This window comes from Oryzias latipes, chromosome 3, assembly GCF_053564925.1.
Source record: "Oryzias latipes strain Hd-rR chromosome 3, Olatipes_Hd-rR_3.1".
In the NCBI taxonomy this organism is placed as follows: Eukaryota; Metazoa; Chordata; class Actinopteri; order Beloniformes; family Adrianichthyidae; genus Oryzias; species Oryzias latipes.
The window spans coordinates 4,155,801-4,179,657 of NC_136239.1; the positions used below are offsets into that span (position 1 = coordinate 4,155,801).

Sequence of the window (23,857 nt, forward strand, 5' to 3'; positions counted from 1 at the left end):
GTTCTCCAGGGTTAAAACGTTCTGAAATGCCCTCACTTCCATTAAGGGCAACAGTTTGAAGAGTCCACATCCCCTCTGCTCCCAGAGTTGGTGTGGAGCTAAAGGACTGACGCAGATCGAGTCTATCTGAAGACGCAGCAGGCGGGGCGGCGGGCGAGTGGCGGGCGAGCGGCGGGCGAGCGGCGGGCTGGCTGCCAGCGTCTGCTGCTTCAGGAGCGCTAGCAGCGGGCGGAATGGCTAGGAGAACGCGAGTTTGCTTTTTTTTCTCCAACTTACATTAGGTGCTTTGTAGATTTGGCATAGGAGTCTGACACAGTCAATCCCATCGGTCCAAGTTAAAACCTCTTTTGTGCATTTCAAAGCCTTCATTGTCCATCAACGCCATGTTAAATTAGCATTTCTCTTTTTCATGACCAATGTGATCCTAAGATGTTTTAAATGGCACTAGTTTTAGGGATCTGACATCAAAATTCAAGACTTTCTGTTTTACGGCTTTTAAGATAATAATTCCTGCATTCCATGCTTTTCGGACTTTTTCAGACCCCGCGGGATCCCTGTGGACGTACCTGTGCGTCCAGCTCAATGATGTGGGAAACCTTGTTCCAGCCGAAGCCCACGAAGCGCTGGTCATACTCCGGACAGGTTCGCCTCACCACCACATACGGCTCAAAGTCCGGCTCCCACTCCACCCTGTAGGGGGTGGTGGCCGTTCGCCATTTAGCGTAGTTGGTCGGAGCATGACCCTTGGGCCACACGTGGTACCTGGGGAGGCAGGGGAACAGGGCTTTTGTTAGGTCCCACCTCCTTACCTCCAGGCCTTAACTGTTGCAAAGTTCTGGCACCTGAAGGTGTAGAGAGTCCCCATGTCCAGCATGGAGAGCAGCTCGGCTTTGGATTTGGGAAAGGACAGGCGGTAACGCAGAGTCTCAAAGGCTGGAACCACCAGAGCCTTCTTGGAGTTCCTCATGTCCAGATGCACCACGGACCGTCTGTGGAACAAATCAGGAGGCCCCACTCAGCTGCAGAAACTGGGAAGCATGACTAAAGCTATGCCTAAAGTCCCTCAATCCTCCATAACCTCTAAAGGACTACAGTGTGTAGTGCAGGACTATCCGGTTAGCTGGATTTTAATTCTCTGCAGAGGGAAGATTGTCTCATAAACTTTTCCCCTGCTTAGATTACCATATTGTATTGTTATTGATGAGCTACAAATGTGGATTTCTATCTTTATTAGCATTTGGTACATGTGCCATAGTGCATGCAACTTATTATTAACATGTTTGAACTAAATTTAATAACAATAACAGTTAGTTGTTAGTCGGCTGCTAGAAGTTCAAAGCTGGGGAAAAAATGGTGCACTGGAGTTCAGTCCTCTATTCTCATCTACTTCTACTCTATTCTTGATCATTTATTCATCATTTAGTTCTCCTTTAGTTTAGTACAATTAGTGAGAAAACTGTCCTGTAATGTGGAGCTACTGTCTATAAATAAAACTGAATTGAATTGAGTTAAGTGCCTGGTGGTCTACAGTCACCTAGTGAGCATTGATGCTCAGAGAGACCTCTGGGAAATTTCCAGGGCACTGGACTTTAGACTTGTAGATTCAGAAACCCCGTCAAAATGGAGAACGGCCCATTTAGGGCACTAAGCAGTGAGGGAGAATTTAGACTCAACCTGAGAGGACACTGAGATGCTGGAACACTGAAGCAGGAGTGAAGGAAGAGCAGCCGACCATCAGAGCATCTCTGCTGTCAGACATCATGAAGCAGGAAACCCCACAGACAGAGATTCACACAATGTTGCTGTTTCTTCATGCAGCTTCTGCTCAGAGAGACTGTTTACTGCAGCAGAGGCTGCAAAATCTGCATCGTCATTCCGCAGCTGTACCATCAGCGGACGCTGGACTTCCCAGAATGCATCTGGGGCTGCTGGTCGGTCTCGGTGGTCTTCTGTGACCTGCATACAGGAGGAACGGCGCCGGGACAGTGATGCAGATCAGACCTCGGGGTTCTTCGGTCCTTCACTTTGTCGTTCTTCCTGCTGCAGGTTTGTTTCAGCGATCAGGAGGCAGCCGGAGGCGGAGCCTCTGGCCTCAGGTGATGCAGAGGCGGATTCAAGGCGCCTGAGCTGCACGTCTTCTCTGCCGGGGGGCTGAGGAACAGCAGGGCCGCACAGTCCTGCATACCCCCACCCTCCCACTCCAGCACGCCACCACCTCCTTAGCTTGACAGCTCTGCTGATTTCTATCAAATCCCAATTAATCTGATTTCATAATTGCTCTCTTGATGTGACGACCTCCATTAATCAGGCTAAAGAATCTAAAGTTGACTCACTTTAGATGGTGGAAGATTCAGATCATCTCTCTTTGGGAGGAAAAAAAAATTTCCTGGTGGGTGGTGGTGGTGATGGGGGGGGTCTCACCTGAGGTAATCGTACAGCCCGTACATGGGCAGGAAGTCCACGTCTGTCAGGAAGGTGTAGGGGGTGTTGGCGTTCTTCAGAGCCACGTTCCTCAGCAGGTTGACGGGGTAGAACTGACCCTCCTTGTAGACGATGTGGTAGCCCACGTTCTTGCGGTTCTTGAGGACCTCGGACGCCTGGGCGTAGCGGAGGAACTGCTGGGCCTCGGCGTCGGACATGTAGAGCGCCAGGCTGATGGGGCCCTCCCAGTGCTTGCAGATGGCCTCCAGCATCTGCAGCCTGCAGAAGAAGCACACATCAGAGTCCTGCAGGTCTGTGGTCAGGGAACAGCCACGGCGTGCAGAACTTTAGAGACCTATCTTTCTGTGGTTAAATGAGCAATTCTACCTTAAAATAACCCCTCCAATGTTTTTGGTGTTTTAAAGCATGTTCTTTTGGCATTTTCTAATGACATTTTTAACCCTTGCTCTATCTTGTGGGGTCCAGGTCCAGCCTCCAAGGCACGTTTACGTTGGGAGTTGGGTCATCTAGACCCACTAGACAGTGCTCTGAACCTTTTTTCTTCAATGATTTGTGATCTTCACTGGTGTCCATGGATTACATGAAATCTTTCCAACTTTATCCACCTTTGTCATGGTAGGGAGAACACGTCAATGCAAGGGTGGGGTCATTTGGACCCCACAAGATAGCATAATTGATAAAGATGGAAAATAAAGCCTAAAATTGCATTTCTGAGTATACTGAGTAACTCCTACTGCTCTGCAGAAACTATGTCCTAGAAAACCACACCAGTTTAATGATGAAAGGAGATCAAACAATAATGAGAGTGGAAGTTAATTACTTAAATAAAACAATAATAATTATCTCATAAATGGTAAAGCTCTTCCTCCAGATGATTAAAAGACTCATTTCCTCTTTTGTTGGGAGATAAATGGTTTAATGTTCTGCTGACAGCCTTCACCTGATGCTGATGCGGAACATGTTGACATGATTCAAACAGAAAAAACAGGGATGTTTCAGACAGTCTGTTCGGAAAGTTTGACCCAACAGTTTTCCTTTGATCTGAATCTTTGCTGTTGTTTTTTTTTTATTTGCTTTCATTCTCCCATCTTCCGTTTGCTTGCGCTGAGCAGGTGTGGGTACCTGTCCATGGAGAGCTGGGCCACCAGCGTCACGTCGTCCTCGGTGGGCGTGTACTCGTACTGCAGGAACTCCAGGTGCACTCTGTGCACGGTCAGCCGCTCGCGCCGGAAGTCGTAGCACTGGTCGTCCTCGTCCAGCTCCTCCAGAGCGCCCTGCAGCTGAAGACACCAGGAGGCTGTCAGGAGACAAGAGTCCTCAGACTCCTGTGAGACCAGTGGGGGGGCCGAGGAGGAAGTGGTGGGGGGGATATCCATAGATTGGGTCATTTTAGTTTAGATCATTTTTATAACAGAACCGGCAAAAAAGGGAATGGTGTTTGTTTGAAGTTTTGGTTTTTTTGCAGCTCAAACTCCAAATTCTTCCTGATGTTTCTCTCAACTGTCTGATGTGACAGGAAGATGGCTCCAAATTGGAGCTGAGGAATTCTGGGTAAAGAACTCCTCTAATTTGGGTCGTTCACGTCCTTTTGGTTCAATTGTGAAGAGAGATTGATTTATCTTTGCAGGCGACAAATATATTCACGTATCTCATACTTTTCTTAAGCCTTTCAGAGTACACTATATCCATTTACACGATAAAATATTACCTTTGGCAAGCTAAAAAATGATTTTTTTTCATGAAATATTTGTTATTTTCGCTGTTCGTTTTCATACCTGGAAGTAAGACAACTAGATCTGCGAGGCTCCGCCTCTCTCAGCCGTTTCATGACGTCATCCCAGAGTCGGACTCAGCAGCGTGTCTGCCTTTCACCCACAAAAACATACAACATCCAAACCTTTTGCAAAGATGGATGTGCATGTAGAAGGAAAGGGTTTAGCTGATCACCTTCCTTAGCGGGGTCTCACGAAGGAGGGTCTAAGGCAGGGATGCCCAGTTTAGTCTGTTTAGCTAAAGTTTAGTATTCTCCTATTGAATTCTATGCATTTATGATCCTTTTGATTATGTGTTCCCATTGAGACGACTGTTGTGGATTTAGGTTATACAAATAAAATGGAATTGAAATTAATTTGAAAAAACACCGCTAGCTCCACAGAGAAAGTGGGTGTTAGCCAGGGGGCGGGGCTGGTAGGGCAGACTCTTCCTGGAAGTGGCGGTTCTCCCGTATCAATGAAACCTTGTGAGAACCCGCTCATTTTCGTGGGTTGGGAGGGGCTGGTGCTTAAAGAGCAGGTTTTCAGAGGAACACAGAAATGCAGTGGCTGCACGGGGGCGCAGTGGTTAGCGCTCTTTCCTCACAGCAAAGAGGCCCCTGGTTCAAGTCCCGGCTGGGGGGCCTGAAACAGAACCCCAATGGGGGACCTTTCTGTGTGGTGTTTGCATGTTCTCCCCGTGCATGCGTGGGTTTTCTCCGGGGACTCCAGCTTCCTCCCACCGTCCAAAAACATGCTTTGTGGGTTCATTGGTTACTGTTCATAGGTGAGAGTGCGTGGGTGAGTGATTGCGGCCCTGCGACAGACTGGCGACATGTCCAGGATGTCTCCTGCCTTCACCCACAATTGGCCGGGAAAGGCTCCGGCAGCCCTGTGACCCCGTGAAAAGTTGACTTTGCATGGTATAGGCCACTCGAGAACTCTTTTTTACGGTGGTCAAAGTTGTATATCCTCTGCTTAAGCATAATAACCAATGAACTTTGGGAGAGAGACAGCCACCTTTCCTCTAAGGACCAGCAGAAACCATGAACAAGACAGAACCTTGGTCCGACTTTCTGAAGAACCCTGCAGCAGCATGGAAGAACCACATAGTTTAGTAGCATCACTCTGGATTTCAGTGAGCTGGATTTAGACTTGAAGATCCATCAGAACCCCAATGACATTGAGATTGGTCTCAAAAGCCCATAACAGTAGGCGGCTTAGCATCCAGCAATTAAGTAGGGGTTAATGTCCGATGCAAAGCTTCCACAATGTGCATTAATTTCTATCAACGCACACTTTGAAGGCCACTATCACGCTTATACCATGGTCACTTACAAAAGAAATAAATATTCTACCAGTTTTTAGTATTTTATCCTTATTTTTTCGGTTTAGATCACTTTTTTCACAAAAGCGGACTATTTGTTACGTGGTGTGGTGTGTTGTCCCTGAAACATTACCAGCCCATCGTTGAGCCGCCTGAGCGGGCACCAACCTGGACTGCAGCGGCAAAGGAAAGCGATATCTATGCTGATGGTCACAATGGGTTAAATAAAGCATCAGATCAGAAAGAAAGTTCACCTCCTTCTGCTCATTTTGGATGATGAAGCAATAGTTTGTTTTAAGAAGCCAGTGCAGTGATACAGAACATTTAAGCTTTGTGACCGGAACCTCTTTTTTAGGTGTGCATTAGCACTTTTTAATGCACACCCTGCAGCCAATCAGAATTGAGTGTTCACCTTTACCATGGTACAATGAAACATAACGTATAAATCTGTGATGTAATGAACATCAGAGCTGTAGAGAATGCATTGCAGCAGATCTTTGCTGGTCTGAGTCCTCTGATCCAGGATCTGGATCCTCTCTGACCCGGTTCACCTCACTGTGTCTGAGCAATCACAGCAGACTGACCAAGCGGACTCAAACAGACTCTGGTACAGAATCCCTGCTCTCAGACTCATCAGTGTGATCAACAACGAACAGGTTTTAGGATGAGGCTCTGATGTAACAGCGAGGCTTTTTTCTGAAGCTCATGGTGGATCTGCGGCCATCTGTGTTTCACCTGGATGCTCTCTGGGCTGGCCTGACTCGGGCAGCCGAACAGTTCCCGCCGCAGCAGGTTTCCATCGTACTCCAGGAAGGTCAGGTAGAGGTTCCTGAAGAACTCCACATGTTTGTTCTTCACTCTCAGCTTCTTTGGGGAGTTCCAGTGGATCACCTGGAAAAAAAGACACGTTTATGCTGAAAAGCAGCCCAACCATCTGCAAGCACGTCCGAGTGCAGACTCTAAATAGTACCTTAAGGTCTGACACCTCGGTGTAGCACTGCTCAGAGCGGGTGTGGTCAGATAGCTGGACGTTCCAGAAGCAGGGCAGCTGGTGGACCAGGACCGGGTTCTGCTTTATGAAAGCGTTGAAGATGTCCTGCATGAAAGGAAGACGTAAACATTTAAGAGGCAGAGACTGTGGTCCTCTGAGAGCTCAGAAGAGGATAACATGGTCCAGAATACGGTTCAGAGGAGTGGTGGATTTTCTAGATCTCAATCACTGCCTATGTGTCGTGTGTCAATCACTCAGTGCATACAGTCCACAGTGTTCAGCCTGGACAAGCAGGGAGAGACTTTTCTTCTTCTTTTTGTAATGTAACTTACTAGCTCAAGTCCACCACCTACCAGTGGTAGAGGCTTGGTGAGAAATGTCAAAGCAGTGCAAATCTCAGGAATATTGTTCAAGGCCTTTTCTTTCACAGCTCTGTTCCGACATATGAAAGACCAAAGTCCAACTGGACGCACACTGCAGTTATTAACACCTCTTCCATGATCAATTTTCAAACAGTTGGCATATCTACGACATGAAAGGGAAGCCATTCATACGTCACTACCAAATCTGAGTCCCTGATTGGACAAAGTTCAACCTGGTTAACATCTAACACATATATATAGCTTTAAATATTTACACATTTCTTTTTCTAAGTGTCTGCAAAAACTCTAAATAGGAGAGATGGTCCAGGTCTTTGGTCCCATGCCCCTGTTCTTTGTTTCATGCTCTTTTAACTCTTTCCTTTCCGAGCTTTAGCCCCAGTGTTGACATTCTTTCCACTACTGTAACTCTTCAACCGTTCGTGAAATTAACGTAATTCCAGCTGATTCTGAAGCGGAGAAAAGCAGCTCTGTGCTCATATGCAAAACTTCACAGTGGTGAGGTGTTTACACAAACAATGTAAATCAGCTGATTCTGATGCAGAGGAAAGGGGCTTTGCCATCGATCGAGTCTGTGATATTTATGCGTCACTAGTAACATCTTTCAAAAAAAATAAAATGCACCATTTTGAATTTAGGTCACCGACTTGATTGACGCCCTCCAGTGTTGACACCGGGAAGTACAAAAGCCAAGTGTTTTGGCTTTTGATTTTAAACCAGTTTCAATAAAGATTGAAAAAAAGGGGTAGCCCCTAAGTGGCCTAAGTGGGTGGATGGTAAATGAATGAAATGACAGCATACTGCCACCCACTGTATGTGAGGAGGGGGGCCTTGAGATGAGTTTTCATGAAGAATCCGGGTCAGAAAATTATGCAGAGTCCAGAAAATCAGAGCAGATTGACTGCTATGAGTAAGACATGGAAGCAAAAAGCAAATGTAATCTGATTACTCAGAGTCTGTTCCACATATCTGCACAGTCGACCGGGAAAATGAGATCTTCTGAACAAACGGTTTGGCTTTTCTGAACGTTTCTGACCTGATCGGCGAGTGATGTACTGAGCATGCTCATTAGCTCCCTTTCTGCTGTCAGCCGCCACATCTGCTCCCAGCTGATTCGGCGCAGCCGCTCCAGGTACAGAAGAATGACGCCTGAAATGACAGCCGGAGACACATCTGAGCTCTTTCAGGGCTTCCAGGAGCAGCAGGGAGAGCACCTTCATCTGTTCCTACCTGTGTTGAAGCCTCTTCCCAGAGCGGGCCAAGGTTTGTGGTTCTTCCACAGGTTACCCAGGTACCAGTCACTCTGGTTCTCTACCAGACCAATCACCTGCTTATCTGAAAGAAAATGTGTCCAGGACTCATTTTTTTCTGCAGCTACTGGCTGGCAGTGACCACATGTAAAAAACATGAAGAAGGAGGTAACAAGTGTCAATGATGGATGTCCTGGAGGCTCCGCCCACCAGGAAAACAGGAGCAGTGACAGTTTGCATAGCTGTCAGCGTCTGCTGGTCTGAACTCATATTCACTTTGAAACTCCACAAGCAGAAATGCATTTAGGTGAAATGCAGGATTCAGTTGTGTGGAGCGAGTTTTAGCCTTTGCAAATGCCAACGATGCATGAGAGCAAACTCTGGGGGTTCAAACTCTGGGCCCTGAGGCTCTTCAGTCACCAAACATACAGTTCACAACAACCATTACTAGAGGCAAAGCTGCTGCACAGACGCCTGCAGACGGTACGGACACAGACACTTATTTTCCAGCAGAATTTGCAAATAAATTCTTTAAAAGTCAGACAATGGGATTTTCTGAATTGTTTTCTCATTTTATCTCTCTTAGTTGACGTCTACCTTTAATGATAATAACAGGCCTCTCTCATCTGTTTAAGTGGGAGAACTTGCACAATTGATGGCTGACTGAATACTTTTTTTGCCCCACTGTATGTCATACAGAATTATTTGCGTTTTGTTGGTGATGCATGCTTGAAGATAAACTAATGACACCAAAATGCATCACATCTTTGACCAAAAACCACCCCTTTTTTGGATCCTTTAGGTTCGGGAAGATGGGGGAGACTCTCACCGGTGAACTTCCTGAAGATGCCCCAGAGCTCAGCGATGTCAGTGGCAAAGGTGATGTCTGTGTCCAGGACGATGACCTTGTTCAGGTCAGGCGGCAGGGCTTTGGTCAGCGTCAGCTTCATCAAGCCGTAAATACCTGAGTAATGCTTGTTGGGGATCCACGACACCTCGGACTGGAACAGAGGGAAGCACGGTGTGGACCCACAGTTAGCAGCAAACCACATTCAGCACGGGGAAGCAGAGACATTATTTCAGAGGCTGCAAACAGTCTTTTAATTAATTTCCTTCATTCTAAGTAATTGGATCTGAGCCTCATCTGCAAACATAATCGGCTTAAAGGTGCCGGTGCTTTTCTCCACTTTAAAGCCAGTTAATGGAAAGTGAAAAAGAGGTTGCAGGTCGAAGTGTTTGACAGCACAAAGGACTCATTGTTCAGCACAAAGTCAGCGGGGGGGGGGGGGGGGGGGGGGGGGGGGGGCTGTGATGGTGTCAAGGAAAAGGACGGGGCTGCAAACCCAAACACAGATTCTTTTTCTTTAGGCTGCAGTCACGTAGAGGGAACAGCCACCAGCTCAGAGCTGCAGTTATCATCGGATGTTCTTATTTATCTTTTATTTGTGTGAAGCAGGAGCTCAGCAGGTCTCCATCTCCCTGCATGCAGCCTGAAGCCTGCGGAGGAGCTGCACACGCAGAATCTGCAGGAAATGCACTGTGATGCATGTCCAAGAGGCACCATAGTCTCAATCTGAGGCAGCTCTGGTGTCCAAACCAAAACAGGTTAGTCTCTTTTACATCAGCGAGCAGAGAGGACCAGACTCATCTGCTGAGAGACGTCAGAGGAGCAAATGAAGTGAGGACTCACACCCCCACCCTGGAGGCCCACCATCACATGTTCACAAGCTTGAGGTCACGTCAAACTGTCGCTACAATTTGCGCATATTGCACGATAAAAATTAACCATACGTGAAGAGACGTGGAAAAAGTGAAAAAAGATGTGGTCGTGATGTGAAATTGTCACGAAGGAACCACGTTAAGACCACGGAAGACGTGTGAATAAACCACACAAACAACATGAACCGTGTATCAGGGTCAGGACATTTTCCTAACAGAGAGAAGAACCACACAGGAGATGAGAAGTTTTATTAGACTTCTGCAGAAGGAGAATCGGTCTGTCGCAGCGCAAAGCTGTCACAGACGACTTCTGTCCTCCCGGTGCATGGAGCCTCTTTTTATAGAAAGCTGAAGGTTGCAGACATGAATGTGGGTCCTTCAATCAGGCAGAACAGGAACATCATATCTTGCATGATCAGAACTTTTCACGTCCTTGTTTTCTTACTGAAAGACAGAACTGAGGCAGTCTTATTGTGGTGATTATAGCGTGTGGGCAATTGGTAATCACGTAACCCTAACACTGTGTGCATTTATTATTCTGTTAATATGAAATTGATTAGTGGTTAGTGCTTCAATTATGTAATTTTAACAAGATATGTGCGCCGTTTATGCAATATAAAAATGCAATATAAGTCCGTGAGACAAACGTGGACAAACATGGAAATGTCGTGGAAAGCCACAAATTTGCGTGAGCAAAACAATTGCTCAGATTTACGTAATAATTGCGTATAAACTATGCAAATACGCATGAAATGTACTTATCGATGCACCGAAAATATTGAAGTGCTCGAAAGCGAATTCACGTGAAGAAACATCGGATGAAACCCATGACGGACTTCTGCGCAGATCAATAAATGACGGACGCAAGCTTGGACATTGGACTTACGTATATCAGGCGGGTATCACGAAGACGGAAGTGGCATATGTGGGAAATTTGCAAATTGACTGTCTTTAGTCGTCGAACAAAACTTTGTTTTTCCTTGTTTAGTCACAGTTAATGATTCAAGGACTTGTGGGTTCTTGAGCTTTGTCTTGCTAAACTCAAAAGGTCTTTGAATCATGAGGTGAGGGCCTCAGGAAAACATTGGTGACTGAATCAACCAACCAACCAATCAAGTCCTACCCATCATCACAAAGAAGACAGTTCACACCCCTTAGTTTGTAAACTAAGATAACCGGAGCCAGGTCAGTGCTTCAGCTAACCACTAGGTGGCTTCTTACACAATCAGGTCAGTCTTCCTTCACTCTGACAGAGAGGCTTTTGTTAGTACATTTCTGTGACTCTTATGTTTTATCCAAAGGGGTGTGGCCTTTTGATTGACAGAAACCTTCCTGTTTGTGGTTCTGTTTGTCCTGCCCATGTGTCTGTGACATCATACTAAGCTAAAACGAGAGAGGGTAAAATCCTCTGCTGTTTTAATGGAACGGGTCGGTCTCTCCTGGAGATGACAGCTTCCGTTTCCACAAAACGATCTGTGCAAATAATCGCTTGACATTGATCGCCATCTTATGTCCATCTGAGGTTATGACCCACCCGAGGTCACAGCGAAAAAGAGGTTTTACCCTCCAGATCTAGCCCTCGATTCAGAGTGTCAAATAGGGAGACACTTTTAGTCTATGATATGACCCAACTGTAGACTTGAACCCAAGTTTTCCTTGGGGCAGACGCTGACCATTAGGCCACTGAGGTGGTTCCACTAACGCACTGCAGATACAAGACTGAGGTCATGTGACCCACTGGCTTGATCTGGGCTCCTTTTAGTTTCAGATTTGTGGTCAACATTGTTTACACAAGATATGATGTCACTGAGGGCTGCACAGTGATTAGCGCTCTTCCCTTACAGTCAAAAGGCCCTGGTTCAAATCCTGCCTACTATGTGTGGATTGCATGTACTTCCTGTGCATATGTGGGGTTTTTTCTGGCCACTCCGGTTTCCTCCCACAGTCCAAACACATGGTTAATTGGTTACTCTTAAGAGTCCCTAGATGTTTCAGTGATGGACTGGCGGTGGTCCAAGGTGAACACCACCTTCGCCACACAGTCGCTGAGATAGGCTGGAACTGGAATTAGTGGGTGCAGAAAATGCATCAATGATGTAGCTTCCTTTAAAAATAGGGTTGCACGATAATATCGGATACCGATAACTATCGGCCGATAATGAACAATATGACGTCATGCCAATAATTCCGATAGGAAAACAATTTGCAGATGAAATGGGCAGATAACTAAAAGTGTAATTGTCGTCGCTTCCTCACTCACCAGCAAGGTGTGCCAGCAAGGGGTCTGCTCCCCCCGCCCATCCTGCAAGCTTTTGTCACATGTAAGTGATGTCATCTCTCAGCGCCTGCACTAGAGAGCTCTCTCTGCAACATGGAGCAGCTCTCGCCCATGTGGGCTTGTTTTACCGTGTCTGAGACCAACGACTCCCTCGCTGTTTGCAAAATGTGTTCAACAAAAGTGTCACAAAGAGGGAATAAAGGTCAAGCTTTAACACCACAAATGTCACAAGCTATTTACAAATTCACCACTGCGATGTGTGGCAAGATTAATGTAACGTCCCAGCTGGTCACTCTTAGCGGGGAAATGAGAGTGTATGGGGTGCGGACAGCCACTTAACGGGCTGTCCGCACCCCATACACTGCACCAACCCAAACAGTCTCATAGAGGGAGAGGTAGACAGAGAAGCAGATTGCCCAATCTCTTTCCCAGGATTAAAGCCCGTTTGGTCTAAACTCACACACACATGAACTTCACTTCTCTTCACAGCTCCCTCACCCATGGTGAGGGATTCCACACACACAATAGCCTATAGCGACTATAGGCGGTGCTAACCCCCAGGTCGCCACAATGTGAAGCTTCGGCTATTGCTAGCGCTCATTCGAAAGAAAAAAAAAGCCTCTGGGCAGTTGACAATTGCCAAAACGTTTGACAAAATATCGGTTAAGTATCGGTGTCGGCTACAAGAGGCAGGCAAATATCGGTATCGGTTGTAAAAAGTCATTATCGTGCGTCACTATTTAAAAAGAAAAAGAGTAAATCCGCCTGCAGTTTCAGCAGATACCGGTGCGGCAAAAGTCCCGCCCCTTCAACTGTCTCGACCAATCATTCTTGGAGGCTTAATCATACGTCCTCATGTCTCACCAGTCAGAAGTGATTAAAGTCCTCACTTTCTTTTTCCGCCTAGGCTCATGAAGTCTCTGAGTTCCCACGAAAATAACAGCTAAAGCTCGTCTGACAGCTGCTTTGTAGCTACACTGGTGCCGTAGAAACAGACTAAGGACGTCTGTCTCCATTGAGAGGAAGAAACTCATATAAACTAAAGGAGAATAAGGAAGACTTTCCAACAGATCATATCATATATATCAATGCTGAGAAGAATCAGTGCATGGACTCAAAAAGTAAGGCCGAACATGGTTTTCGATGTTTGTTTTTTAAAATAACAGTAAGTGGAGTAAGTAAAGAGTAAGTGGAAAAAAAAGTAAGTAAAATCATTTATTTTATTTTTATGATCATTTTCACAGAAAATATTTGATAATTGATTAAAGCTCCAGAACTTGAAGTTGGTAAAATACCATAAATTAGTTACTGAGGGTCAAATGTGTGCTGAACACATTTGTACAGTATATATGAATAATTTATACACAAGAAGAGTGTTCTATCCATGTCTGTAAAAGAAATATTCTCTGTAGGACAAATATGTTCTTGTGTGTATTTCATAAGCTGTTTGCTGCTGTTGGATGAATGGTGAAATATTCAGCTCTTTCATTGTAAATCTGACTCCAGAGGAGTCGGTGCCTCACCTGCCATCAACCTCACCGCAAGTCACTGGTTTAAAAGAACATATTACTGTTCTCATTTGGTTTTTGTGAGGTTACATAAAACTGCTTGTTAATAAACTGGAAGGAAAAACAACTACCTGGACATATTTTCAACTAATTTATTTGAAAATTATTATTGAAAACTCTCACAACTTTTATTACAACATTTAGGAAAAACAGCTGCAACTTCCGGCTTTTTCTGCCTCAAGTACTACAAAAAACGCACGTGAGATCTTGGAGGAACTGTACATCAATAAAGGCTATGGAGTCTCCTTTTTTACATTTTTGGAAGCTGGTGTACCGCAGGAGTTAACCACATCCATATATATGATAATATAATACCGTTGGCACACTAAAGAACACATTTGTGTGAAATATGAGCTATTATCACAGCTCATTATCCTTCCCGGAAGTAAGACGACACAATCAGCTCAAATAAAAAGACTCACCTTCAGCTCATCTGCATCATAAAAGCTGACCTGCACGGACGGGACCATCCAGGACCGGAACAGAGAGCTCAGAATGCGGTTGGCCACCGTGTCAGTGATGAAGTGAAAGTGGAGGGGGTTCCTCCTGTAAATGCAGAGAAGACTCAGGTTCAGAACGTTCACAGAGCTTTTCTGGCATTTGAACCTAAAAAAACAAGGCAGAAAGAAGTTTTCTTACTAGACTGAACTTGTGCACAAAGTGGATTTTTACAGTTTTGTTCTTGGGTTTTTGAAAGTCCAAATTTGGAGCCATAATCCCCCCAAACTGTGAAGAACCTGTTACCTGTCTGAGCCGATCAGCTCAGAATCTTCAGGGAGAGCCTCTGAGCGGATGCATTCAGTTCAGTTCCCGTTTGATGGGAAATAGGAGGCAGAAATGAGGGAGATGACGCCGCGGGGGGGGGGGGGGGGGGGGGGGGGCAGGAGTGTGCCAACAGCCTCACCTGTGAAAGAGGACCGACTTGACCAGCGTGACCACGTCCCTGCTGGCGTTGTGACCGGCACAAACGCACGCTACGTGGATGAGCTGCAGAGACACAAGAGCCGGGGTCACCGCGGGGTCATCACAGTTTTCCTTCACTTTTGCTTTTCTGCTTCTGGAACAAAGACAGGCGGCCCAATCGGCATCTGCTCCTCACAGACGAGGAGGAGTTTGTCTCTCCGGAGAAAAACGAAGGTTCTCTCTTAACCGCTCTGCGGCAGGAACCATCGTAAAAAAGCTTAAAGACGACAAACAGGGAGCAGCGCTTTAAGAGACCCCTCTTTCTCACCCACCACTTTCTGCCCTGATCCTTTTACTCGATTCTAACCTACCAAGGAAGGAACCACTGCCTGAATCCAGATACTAACAGGAGAAATTGCAATGAAACTGCACTCGGCAGGGCATTTTTGGTAACAGCAGCCTTGAAACGGATTTAGATGTTTGTGGTTTGATTCTCCAAGTTTGAAGTTACAGCGAGAGACCAAAATCTCATTTTTGACTCACCAGATGAGTGGGCTAGTAGATTTAAAAAAAAAGAAAGTCTACCAACCCAATAATTCTAATATTTTACAAAGAAAAACTATAGCTGTTATAGTGGAAGTCACAGCATCATGAAAAGATCAGATAAAAACAGTTTTTTCCAAGGAACTCTTGTATTGATTTCTAATTAACATTTGGTCTCTGCTTTTTTTCCCCTCGCCATCTATGAAATGTTTTATTTTCCATCCGAAATGAGTTGTGTTTTCCTGCTGAAAAACCCCCATGAAGGGGTGGTTTCAGTCCGTCCGTGTAGTCTGAACACGCTAGAAAGATTCAAAGCTGCTGAGAAAACAAGGACATGATAGCATCTTAGCATTTAACATGATAGCATCATAGCAACATAGCATGATAGCATCATAGCATGATAGCATTTAGCATGATAGTATCATAGCATCGTAGCATTTAGCATCTTAGCATTTAGCATCATAGCATCATAGCAACATAGCATGATAGCATCATAGCATGATAGCATCGTAGCATGATAGCATTTAGCATGATAGACTCATAGCATCGTAGCATTTAGCATGATAGCATCGTAGTATTTAGCATAAGTGTTTAACAACAGCTCTGTCTCCAAATCATCATGTTTTTTTTACTTTCTTTTCTGTTGCTGCTGTGAGTCCAACAGGTTTATCCTCTAGTTCTTTCTGGATCCTCCTAAAAATCCTCACATGTTCCTCTGCTTCAGCAGCTTAAACTGAAGCTACATGGAGGCATTGCAGAAGTTACGGGGTTGGGGGGCACTAGTGTTTTTTTTTCTTTTTTTCTCAGCCTTGTGGAAGTAGCTCCTCTTTGCTTCCAGCTGTTTTCACATCTGCACGTTGCTGGAGACCGGCGGACTGACTTCACTCCAAACAACAGAAGTTCAAGAAAGCAGAGAGCTGGGAAATTAAAATCCACATTTTTTCAAAGAGAAATTGTCTAAAAACAACAAATTCAAATCAATCAATTATTCGCCAGCCCTACAAGGCTCCAAACTTAAGCAGATCACTCAGATTTGTACTTGAATTAAAAATAAAGGATCAAAAACTGGGCTGCACGGTGGCGCAGTGGTTAGCGCTCTTGCCTCACAGCAAGAAGGCCCCCGGTTCCAGCAGAAACCTCCATTAAATCTGCGCCCCTTTAAATGTTTTCTCTCTTCAGAAAACACCAGAATACAATAAACAAGGTTTGGGGCAGCAGGAAACCCACATACGGAAACACGTGGCTTTAACTGGACCATGTGGTCCCATCAGGATCCAGAAAACTTCAGACACACTTCAGTGAGCAATGCTTCTCCCTGACCTCACACTTCTGGATGGTGGGGGGCCGCGGACAGTCTGTGTGGTTGTTCTTCTCCTCTGCCGTGTTGTCGCCTTCTTCTGGCACCGTGTCTGCAGACGCGCCCCACTGCTGATTGCCGTAGTTTCCTTCTGCCAGTTGGGCAGCCGTGCCCTGTGATTGGCTGAGCTGCAGTCGGATCTGACGGTTCTCTTCCTCCACCTCTCGAACCCGCGCCTCCAGGACGGCTCGCTCCAAGACCTGAGCGGCCTGCGAGTCGGCCAGACAGGGCGCCAACAGGAGGGAACGGCCATCTGGGCAGGAAGGGAAGGGAGAGCGTTAATATACCAAAAGTTGAAGCTAATGTTTGTTAAATTACTACCTCAATCTAAATAATGAAGGGAACGAGCTAGCCAGTTTGTTTGACGGAATGATCTAATTGGCCCTACATCCACATTTGTGTGGGAAAACAAAGTTTCATTAAATCCACCCATGGTTTTCCAAACCTGCCATAGAAAAACAAACTGCTGTGACTAAAAGTAAAATTGTTCCCTCTGAAACCGGCACCCAGTGGTCATTTGAGGTACTGGAACACGTGACGCATCCTGATTTATTTGGGAACAAGTGTGGGCAAAACGGCAAATCAGGGCCACGGACAACAGATTTTCAATTTTCTACCTTCATATAAAGAACAAAAACAGACACCAAATCTCATTTTTCACAAAAGAAAACTTTCAATGCAGCTTTATTCATAAAAGGGCCTGGATAAAAATGGATAAGTGTGCATGTGTTTGGGTTGCCACAGTTCTCAGTTTAATACTGAACCCTATGTTACACCATTGAAATTGGTGGAAAGCAAAGGCTTGCATCCCCACTGCTTAACAGCATGTCATGGTAAAAGTGTCAAACACATTGTTCTAAATTTAAGGAGTTCTCATTTATTGTTTTATTACATTACACCAGGCTTGGTATAAACCACTAAACATTTTTTTCTTGCATATTTGAACATTTTAAAATGTTTTTTTGGAATTTTCTTATTTTGTTGTTTTTTTGTGTCAAACCAAAACACAACCATCCATCCATCCATCTTCCTCCGCATATTCGGGACCGGGTCGCGGGGGCAGCAGTCTAAGCAGAGATGCCCAGACTTCCCTCGCCCCGGCCACTTCCTCCAACTCCTCTGGGGGGACCCCGAGGCGTTCCCAGGCCAGCCGAGAGACGTAGTCTCTCCAGCGTGTCCTGGGTCTTCCCCGGGGCCTCCGCCCAGTGGGACATGCCCGGAACACCTCTCCATGGAGGCGTCCAGGAGGCATCCGGACTAGATGCCCGAGCCACCTCAACTGGCTCCTTTCAATGTGGAGGAGAAGCGGTTCTACTCCGAGCTCTCTGCAGGTGACCGAGCTTCTCACCCCATCTCTAAGGGAGCGCCCTGCCACCCTACGGAGGAAGCTCATTTCAGGCGCTTGTATTCGGGACCTCGTTCTTTCGGACCCATAGCTCATGACCATAGGTGAGTATTGGAACGAAGATAGACCGGTAAATTGAGAGCTTTGCTTTTCGGCTCAGCTCTCTCTTCACCACAATGGACCGATACAGCGACAGCATAACTACGGACGCCGCTCCGATCCGCCTGTCAATCTCACGCTCCGGTCTTCCCTCACTCGTGAACAAGACCCCCAGATATTTAAACTCCTCCACCTGGGGTAAGGATACTCCACCCACCGAGAGATGGCAAGCTACCTTTCTCCGGTCAAGAACCATGGCCTCAGAGTTAGCGGTGCTAAGGTCTGACTTACTGCCGGCTATGCGAACCGAGCTCCTACTCCGGTCATCCAGACCACACACACACAACCATTTTCCACATATCAAGGTTAAACAAAAATCTTGACGGAAGTGAATCATTGCATCCCAAGTAAACTATACTACAAAAAGTATTAGCTCACCTGCCTTGACTAACATATGAACTGAAGTGGCATTCCTTTCCTAACCCATAGAGTTCAGTATGATGTGGCTCCACCTTTTGCAGCTGTAACAGCTTAAACTCTTCTGGGAAGGCTGTCCTCAAGGTTGAGGAGTGTTTCTAGGAATTTCTGACCATTCTACCAGAAGGTCATTGGTGAGGTCACACACTGAAGGCCTGGCTTTCATTCTCTGCTCTAACTCCTCCCAAAGGTGTTCTATTCAATTCAATTCAATTCAATTTTATTTGTATAGCCCAAAATCACAACAATAGTCATCTCGATGGGCTTCGAAGTAAAACATGAACTCACAAGGATCATGAATATGGGGTTCAGGTCAGGACTCTGTCCAGTTCATCACACCAGACTCATTCATGTCTTCATGGACCTTGCTTTGGTCACTGGTGCACAGTCATGCTGGAAGAGGAGGGGGCCGCTCCAAACGGATCCCTCAAGGTTGGGAGCTTGGAATTGTCCAAAATGTTTTGGTATCCTGGAGCATTCAGAGTTCCTGTCACTGAAATTTAGAGCCCAAGTCATGAAAACAAGCCCACACCATGATTCCTCCTCCACCAAATTTCACATTGGGCACAATGCCGTCCCAAATGAACCAATGTCCTGGCAACTTCCAAACCCAGACTCGTCCATCAGATTGCCAGTTGGAAAAGCGTGATTCATCTCTCCAGAGAAGGCGTCTCCACTGTTCTAGAGTCCAGTGGCGGCGTGCTTTCCACCGCTGCATCAACGCTTTGCATTCACTTGGTGATGTGTGGATGGATGCAGCTGCTCGGCCATGAAAACCATTCCATGAAGCTCTCTGCATGCTGGACTTGAGCTAATCTGAAGGTCACATGACGTTTGGAGGCGGACGTTCACACTGAATTCAGAAATCAGTGAACACATGGCTGTGAGAGCTGGGGGCACAAGTCTGTCCAACGCAAGAATGACTTAATAATCTTGTCATTAAAAACATTTAAAAAAGGCAGACTGGAACCTGAGTCTACCAAAGTGAGAATCCCTGAGTGGCTGTCAAATCAAACTGCAGAAATCTGTAGATTTTCCTAAAAGAGAAGCAAAGTTTTGTAATGAGCAGGGAACATTCAAAAATATAGACAAACTCCTAAAACTCTGCACACAAAGTTATGAATATTCAGTTTCCTATCAGCTGCTGACAGTCAGTCTGCCGTGTTTGTCTCCTGACCACAGGCAGCAGATCTGAACGGCCATCATCGCTTGGCAAACTTGGAGCAGCGTGTTTTTTCATCTGCCACGCAAACATGTCAAGGATCAACGAGAGCATTTTCTCACAAGTCTCACACTTGAAAATTGGCTCCTCGCACGTCTTCCTCTCCTCTTTCGGCACCTGCTTCTCTCCCTCCATCCAGCAGGGTCCCGGCGTTTGGGGGCTGCCTCCACCCAAAACCTCCATGACCCATGCTGGGCTTGGTAAGCCTCATCGCAGCAGAGTGGGGACAGCGTCCTTTGATGGACTAGGTCTGGTTGGATTAGCTTTCCGTGTTTCCAGAAGGACAGGCATGCATAATGTGCCTGAATAGTCACAGCCTGTTTAAGGTTTTCGCTGCAGTTCATAAATGCTAATATGTGTGTTTCTGCCAATTGGCACTCTGGCAGAATTATTAACGGTTTGGGGCTGAAAAACCTCCAGGAAGCCACCTCTGCTCCTCCCTCTGATAAGAGAAGAGACCTGCAGCAGAGCAGAGCCGGTGTCTGTGTTCCTGCAGAGGTTCATGTGAGAGCGGCGCCTCAGCGCCTCTGATCTGCAGCATCGTGACGGAAATGTCGGAGCCGAGCGACTGCAGAGAAGAAAAAAAAAAAACGCTGGTTCTTTTTGAATGTTTAAATCTGCCAGCAGATCAACGCACAAAGACACACATATACAAACACAGACACACACACACTGCTAACAGGGAGCGTGCTTTTCTAGATGTGGCTGTGTCTCTGCTGTCTGATCTTCATCTCCCCTCACACTCATCCATTCTCCCTGAATGCTCAGCACAATGGCCAATGAGGATTAATCATCTGCAGAAAATATTCCAGCACAAGCCTCCTCCTGCTAAGAAGAAGCTCTACTGTCTCATCGTTTCTCTTCATCTTTCTTCGCTTTGCTCTTGTGATTTATCTCCCTTCCTCCATCCTCCTCTTCCTCCAAACCTTTTTCTCGTGAGTTCTCTCTTTGTTTTCTCCTTTGCCGTGTTTTCCTGCCGTCCTTGCCGTCGCTCTGGTTTGCTTCTTTTCCTCATTTAGAAGCTGAACTCAGGGGGGAGGAAAGTTCACAGCCTCTGATGAAGGTGAAGAAGACCTCGTTTCTCTGCCGTGCTGCTGTTGAAATCTCTGTTTTACAGCTCAAGTTGTGGAAGCAGAAGCGTCTCCAGTCAAACGTGTCTGAGTCTTAAAAAGATCCCAGGACAGAGTCACACAGGCTGCCTACTGATGCTGCTTACTTTAATGTTTGTCTAAAGCGGGGTTTCAAAGTTTTTGTAGCGGAGGGCCAAATTAAGAGATCCACTTTAGACTGGGGGGGAATTTTGGTGAAAAAAAACAGAAAAAGTTGTTTTAATAACTAAAATGACCAAGTGTCATTATTGTACAATTACCCAGATGTTTTCCCAGTTGCAGTCAGAGGTTGCTGCCCAGATCTTCTACTCGTTTAGTATTTGTATCATTTCACAGACTTATTTCTTCAAACTTTTTCTTTTGCTCTGCAAAAACAATGTCAGCTCCTTTCAGCGTGCATTGTTTCTACAAACTCCCCGTCACTGAAGGGTTTGCTACGCCGGGCCGTTTCCAAAGCCACAACGTAGCTACTAGCTTCTGTCTCAGCTTCATTGATTTAGCCATTTTTATTAACATGATCTGCTGTGCAGCACAGCCTCACTGTAGTTGTTAGAGCTCATTGTTTCACTCCTCAACGGTCAATTTTTGTTAGTTTTTATGATTTGTAACATTTTGTAGTGATGTTTTATATTGAATTCTTTGTGCGTTGCATTTACCTGCTTACAAATAAGACACACGACTTTATCCAGCCCATACGTCAAAGTACGCGTTTGTCCACTTAGCTTAAAGCGCCTTTTCTCCTCGCCAACACAACGTTTTCCCTCAAAGGAACCTGCTCTCTCTGTGTTCTAATGGACGGTAGCAGGTCTGTGGACACCGACACTAATGGTGGTGATAAGACTGGATCGTTAGCACACAAGCGTTAATGATGCTGAAACAATGAAAAAACTAAAAAGGGAAATGATTCTGTTCATTCCCTCAAGTCGTCATCAGAGGGTCAATGACTGGTACAGCCATTCAGACCTACCCTCTGTGACGGCTCACTGAATTCATACTGAATTCGTCAGAATCCTCATAACATTAGAGAGTTGTTCACTACATTTTATGGGTTTGGTCTGTGGGAACAACCTGTAGGCATAAAACTGCTACATGCAAAGTTCTTCTTCTGTCTCCTCACTAGATCTTTGACCTGCACACAAAAACTTTGTAACTATTCAAGCAGAGGGTTATATTTACCTGTTTTGCCTCATTGGCAACAATTGCTGCCCAAGTGAATCCTTAAAACACCTCAAAGGTACCAACTGCAACTTTTTCCACCTTTGTACTAGTGAACAACTTGGACACCAGATTTGATTCAAAACAATAGGGTTTCCTATCACATGACGTCATCTGCTATCTGCTCACTGTGGCTAAAGACATGGCCGATGCTCATCTTCATGAAAACAGGTTTTTATACTTTTCTAATAATTTCCCCCCTAAACATATTTAAGTAAGGGTTAATGGCCGACGAAGTATGCATCATCACTTAATGCACGCCGTGGAAGCCTGAACCGTCCGACTGAAGTGCGTTAAAAAGTGATAATGCACACTTCGAAAGACATTAACCCGCTTATACCATGGTCACTTACAAAAGACATAAATATTAACCAGTTTTTAGTCCTTAAGTCTTGTTTTTTTCCGATTTGGATTCCGCTGCACTCAAGATTTGGCGATATAAAGCGATATATATATATGCTGATCTTTCCGATGGGTTGAATAAAGCATCAGTTCAGAGAGAAAGTTCTCCTCTTGCCGCTTGTTTTTGTCCAGATGATGAAACTAAAGGTTGTTTTAAAGAAACCGGCGCAGTGATACAGAAGATTTAAGATATGTGATCGGAACTTCTTTTTGGGGCGTGCGGTTATCACTTTTTAATGCACACAAGGCAGCCAATCAGAATCGAGTATTCACCCGGACCATGATATAAAATTTTTTCATTATTATAGTCTCTAGAGTAACCCACCATTGAACATTGTAGCTAGGATAAGTGATGCTTGTTCCAGAGGTTATGTAGCTGTGGCACCCACAGCTGCCAATGCATGCCCCTGCCTACATTCGAACACACACACATAAAAACACACAAACACAAACACATGCATACAAACACAGACAGACCCTGCTGTGCCATTGAACAAAGCCAGGTAGGCAGGGTAGAAGATCTTCAATGAGGCCGGCGCTGACGGACACCGCCAGGTTAGATCGTTTCTATGACTAGCCCTCGGGGGCTTGCCCCCCAATCTTTGAGTCAATATTAGTGTCATTATTGACAAAAATTAAGAAATCATCACTAAAGGTTTCTTGCAAAAAAAACAAAGTTATATTTTTAGATGAAATGAAACAATAATAATAAAACTGTTAAAAATATACATTTTGGATGTTTTTTCTCTACAGACTGTAGAGAACCATCAGATCTGCTGAGAGGATTATTGGTTCCAGCCTTCCCTCCACTCAGGACCTGTACCGGTCCAGGGTCAGGAAGACCCCTCTCATCCGGGACACTGCCTTTTCAGCCTCCTCCGTCAGGGCGGGGCTTTAGGACAATGCGAACCAAAACCACTCGCCACAAAGACGGCGTCTTCTCCCGAGCTGTCACTCTGATGAACTCCTGACAACTCAAGACCACGGAACAAAACCACAGAAACTGTCACACCGGAACTACTGCTGCATTTTTTACCTTTTATTTAGTTATGTTTATTTATTCAGATATCTACCTTACATTGCTTTTTTTTTTATTCTTTGTCTTCTTTTGTCTTTACCCCTTTACACGTTTTTATACCTTGCTAGTTTGCACGAGACCACAAGACACCGAAGCCAAATTCCTTATACATGCGCTGTACTTGGCCAATAAAGCTGATTTTGATTCTGATTGTGTCTGCTGCTGCTGACGTTCACAGACTTTGTCTTGGTTTAATGAGGAGTGCATGGGGGGGGGGGGGGGAGCACAGCGTTAACTTCCTGCTGCAAATGCAAAGCTAAGACGGCGTGATGGATGCTGATCAGAGATCCAAGCAGAGGTGAGAGTCAATCACTGGTCTACGAAAATGAAACGTTTGCTAAATTTGTCAGAACCCAAAATATGTACTGTCTGTTATCTGTTATACATTAAAACTATCAAGT

At 45.5% G+C, this 23,857-nt stretch overlaps 1 protein-coding gene across 6 annotated transcripts in view; it reads right to left on the bottom strand.

Moving 5' to 3' along the window:
* The window catches only part of large2 (LARGE xylosyl- and glucuronyltransferase 2), a 110,788-nt gene that overhangs the window by 5,739 nt on the left and 81,192 nt on the right, over positions 1–23,857 (bottom strand). For all 6 annotated transcript variants that reach the window (XM_023950603.2, XM_023950611.2, XM_023950607.2 and 3 more), the window contains 12 exons: positions 16,473–16,762; positions 14,611–14,693; positions 14,129–14,252; positions 8,971–9,142; positions 8,122–8,226; positions 7,928–8,040; positions 6,491–6,616; positions 6,256–6,411; positions 3,565–3,722; positions 2,422–2,700; positions 843–989; positions 567–762 (listed from right to left, as the gene is read on the bottom strand). In XM_023950603.2, coding sequence (XP_023806371.1) covers positions 567–762; positions 843–989; positions 2,422–2,700; positions 3,565–3,722; positions 6,256–6,411; positions 6,491–6,616; positions 7,928–8,040; positions 8,122–8,226; positions 8,971–9,142; positions 14,129–14,252; positions 14,611–14,693; positions 16,473–16,762 — 1,949 coding nt within the window. The remainder of the gene's footprint in view (positions 1–566; positions 763–842; positions 990–2,421; positions 2,701–3,564; positions 3,723–6,255; positions 6,412–6,490; positions 6,617–7,927; positions 8,041–8,121; positions 8,227–8,970; positions 9,143–14,128; positions 14,253–14,610; positions 14,694–16,472; positions 16,763–23,857) is intronic.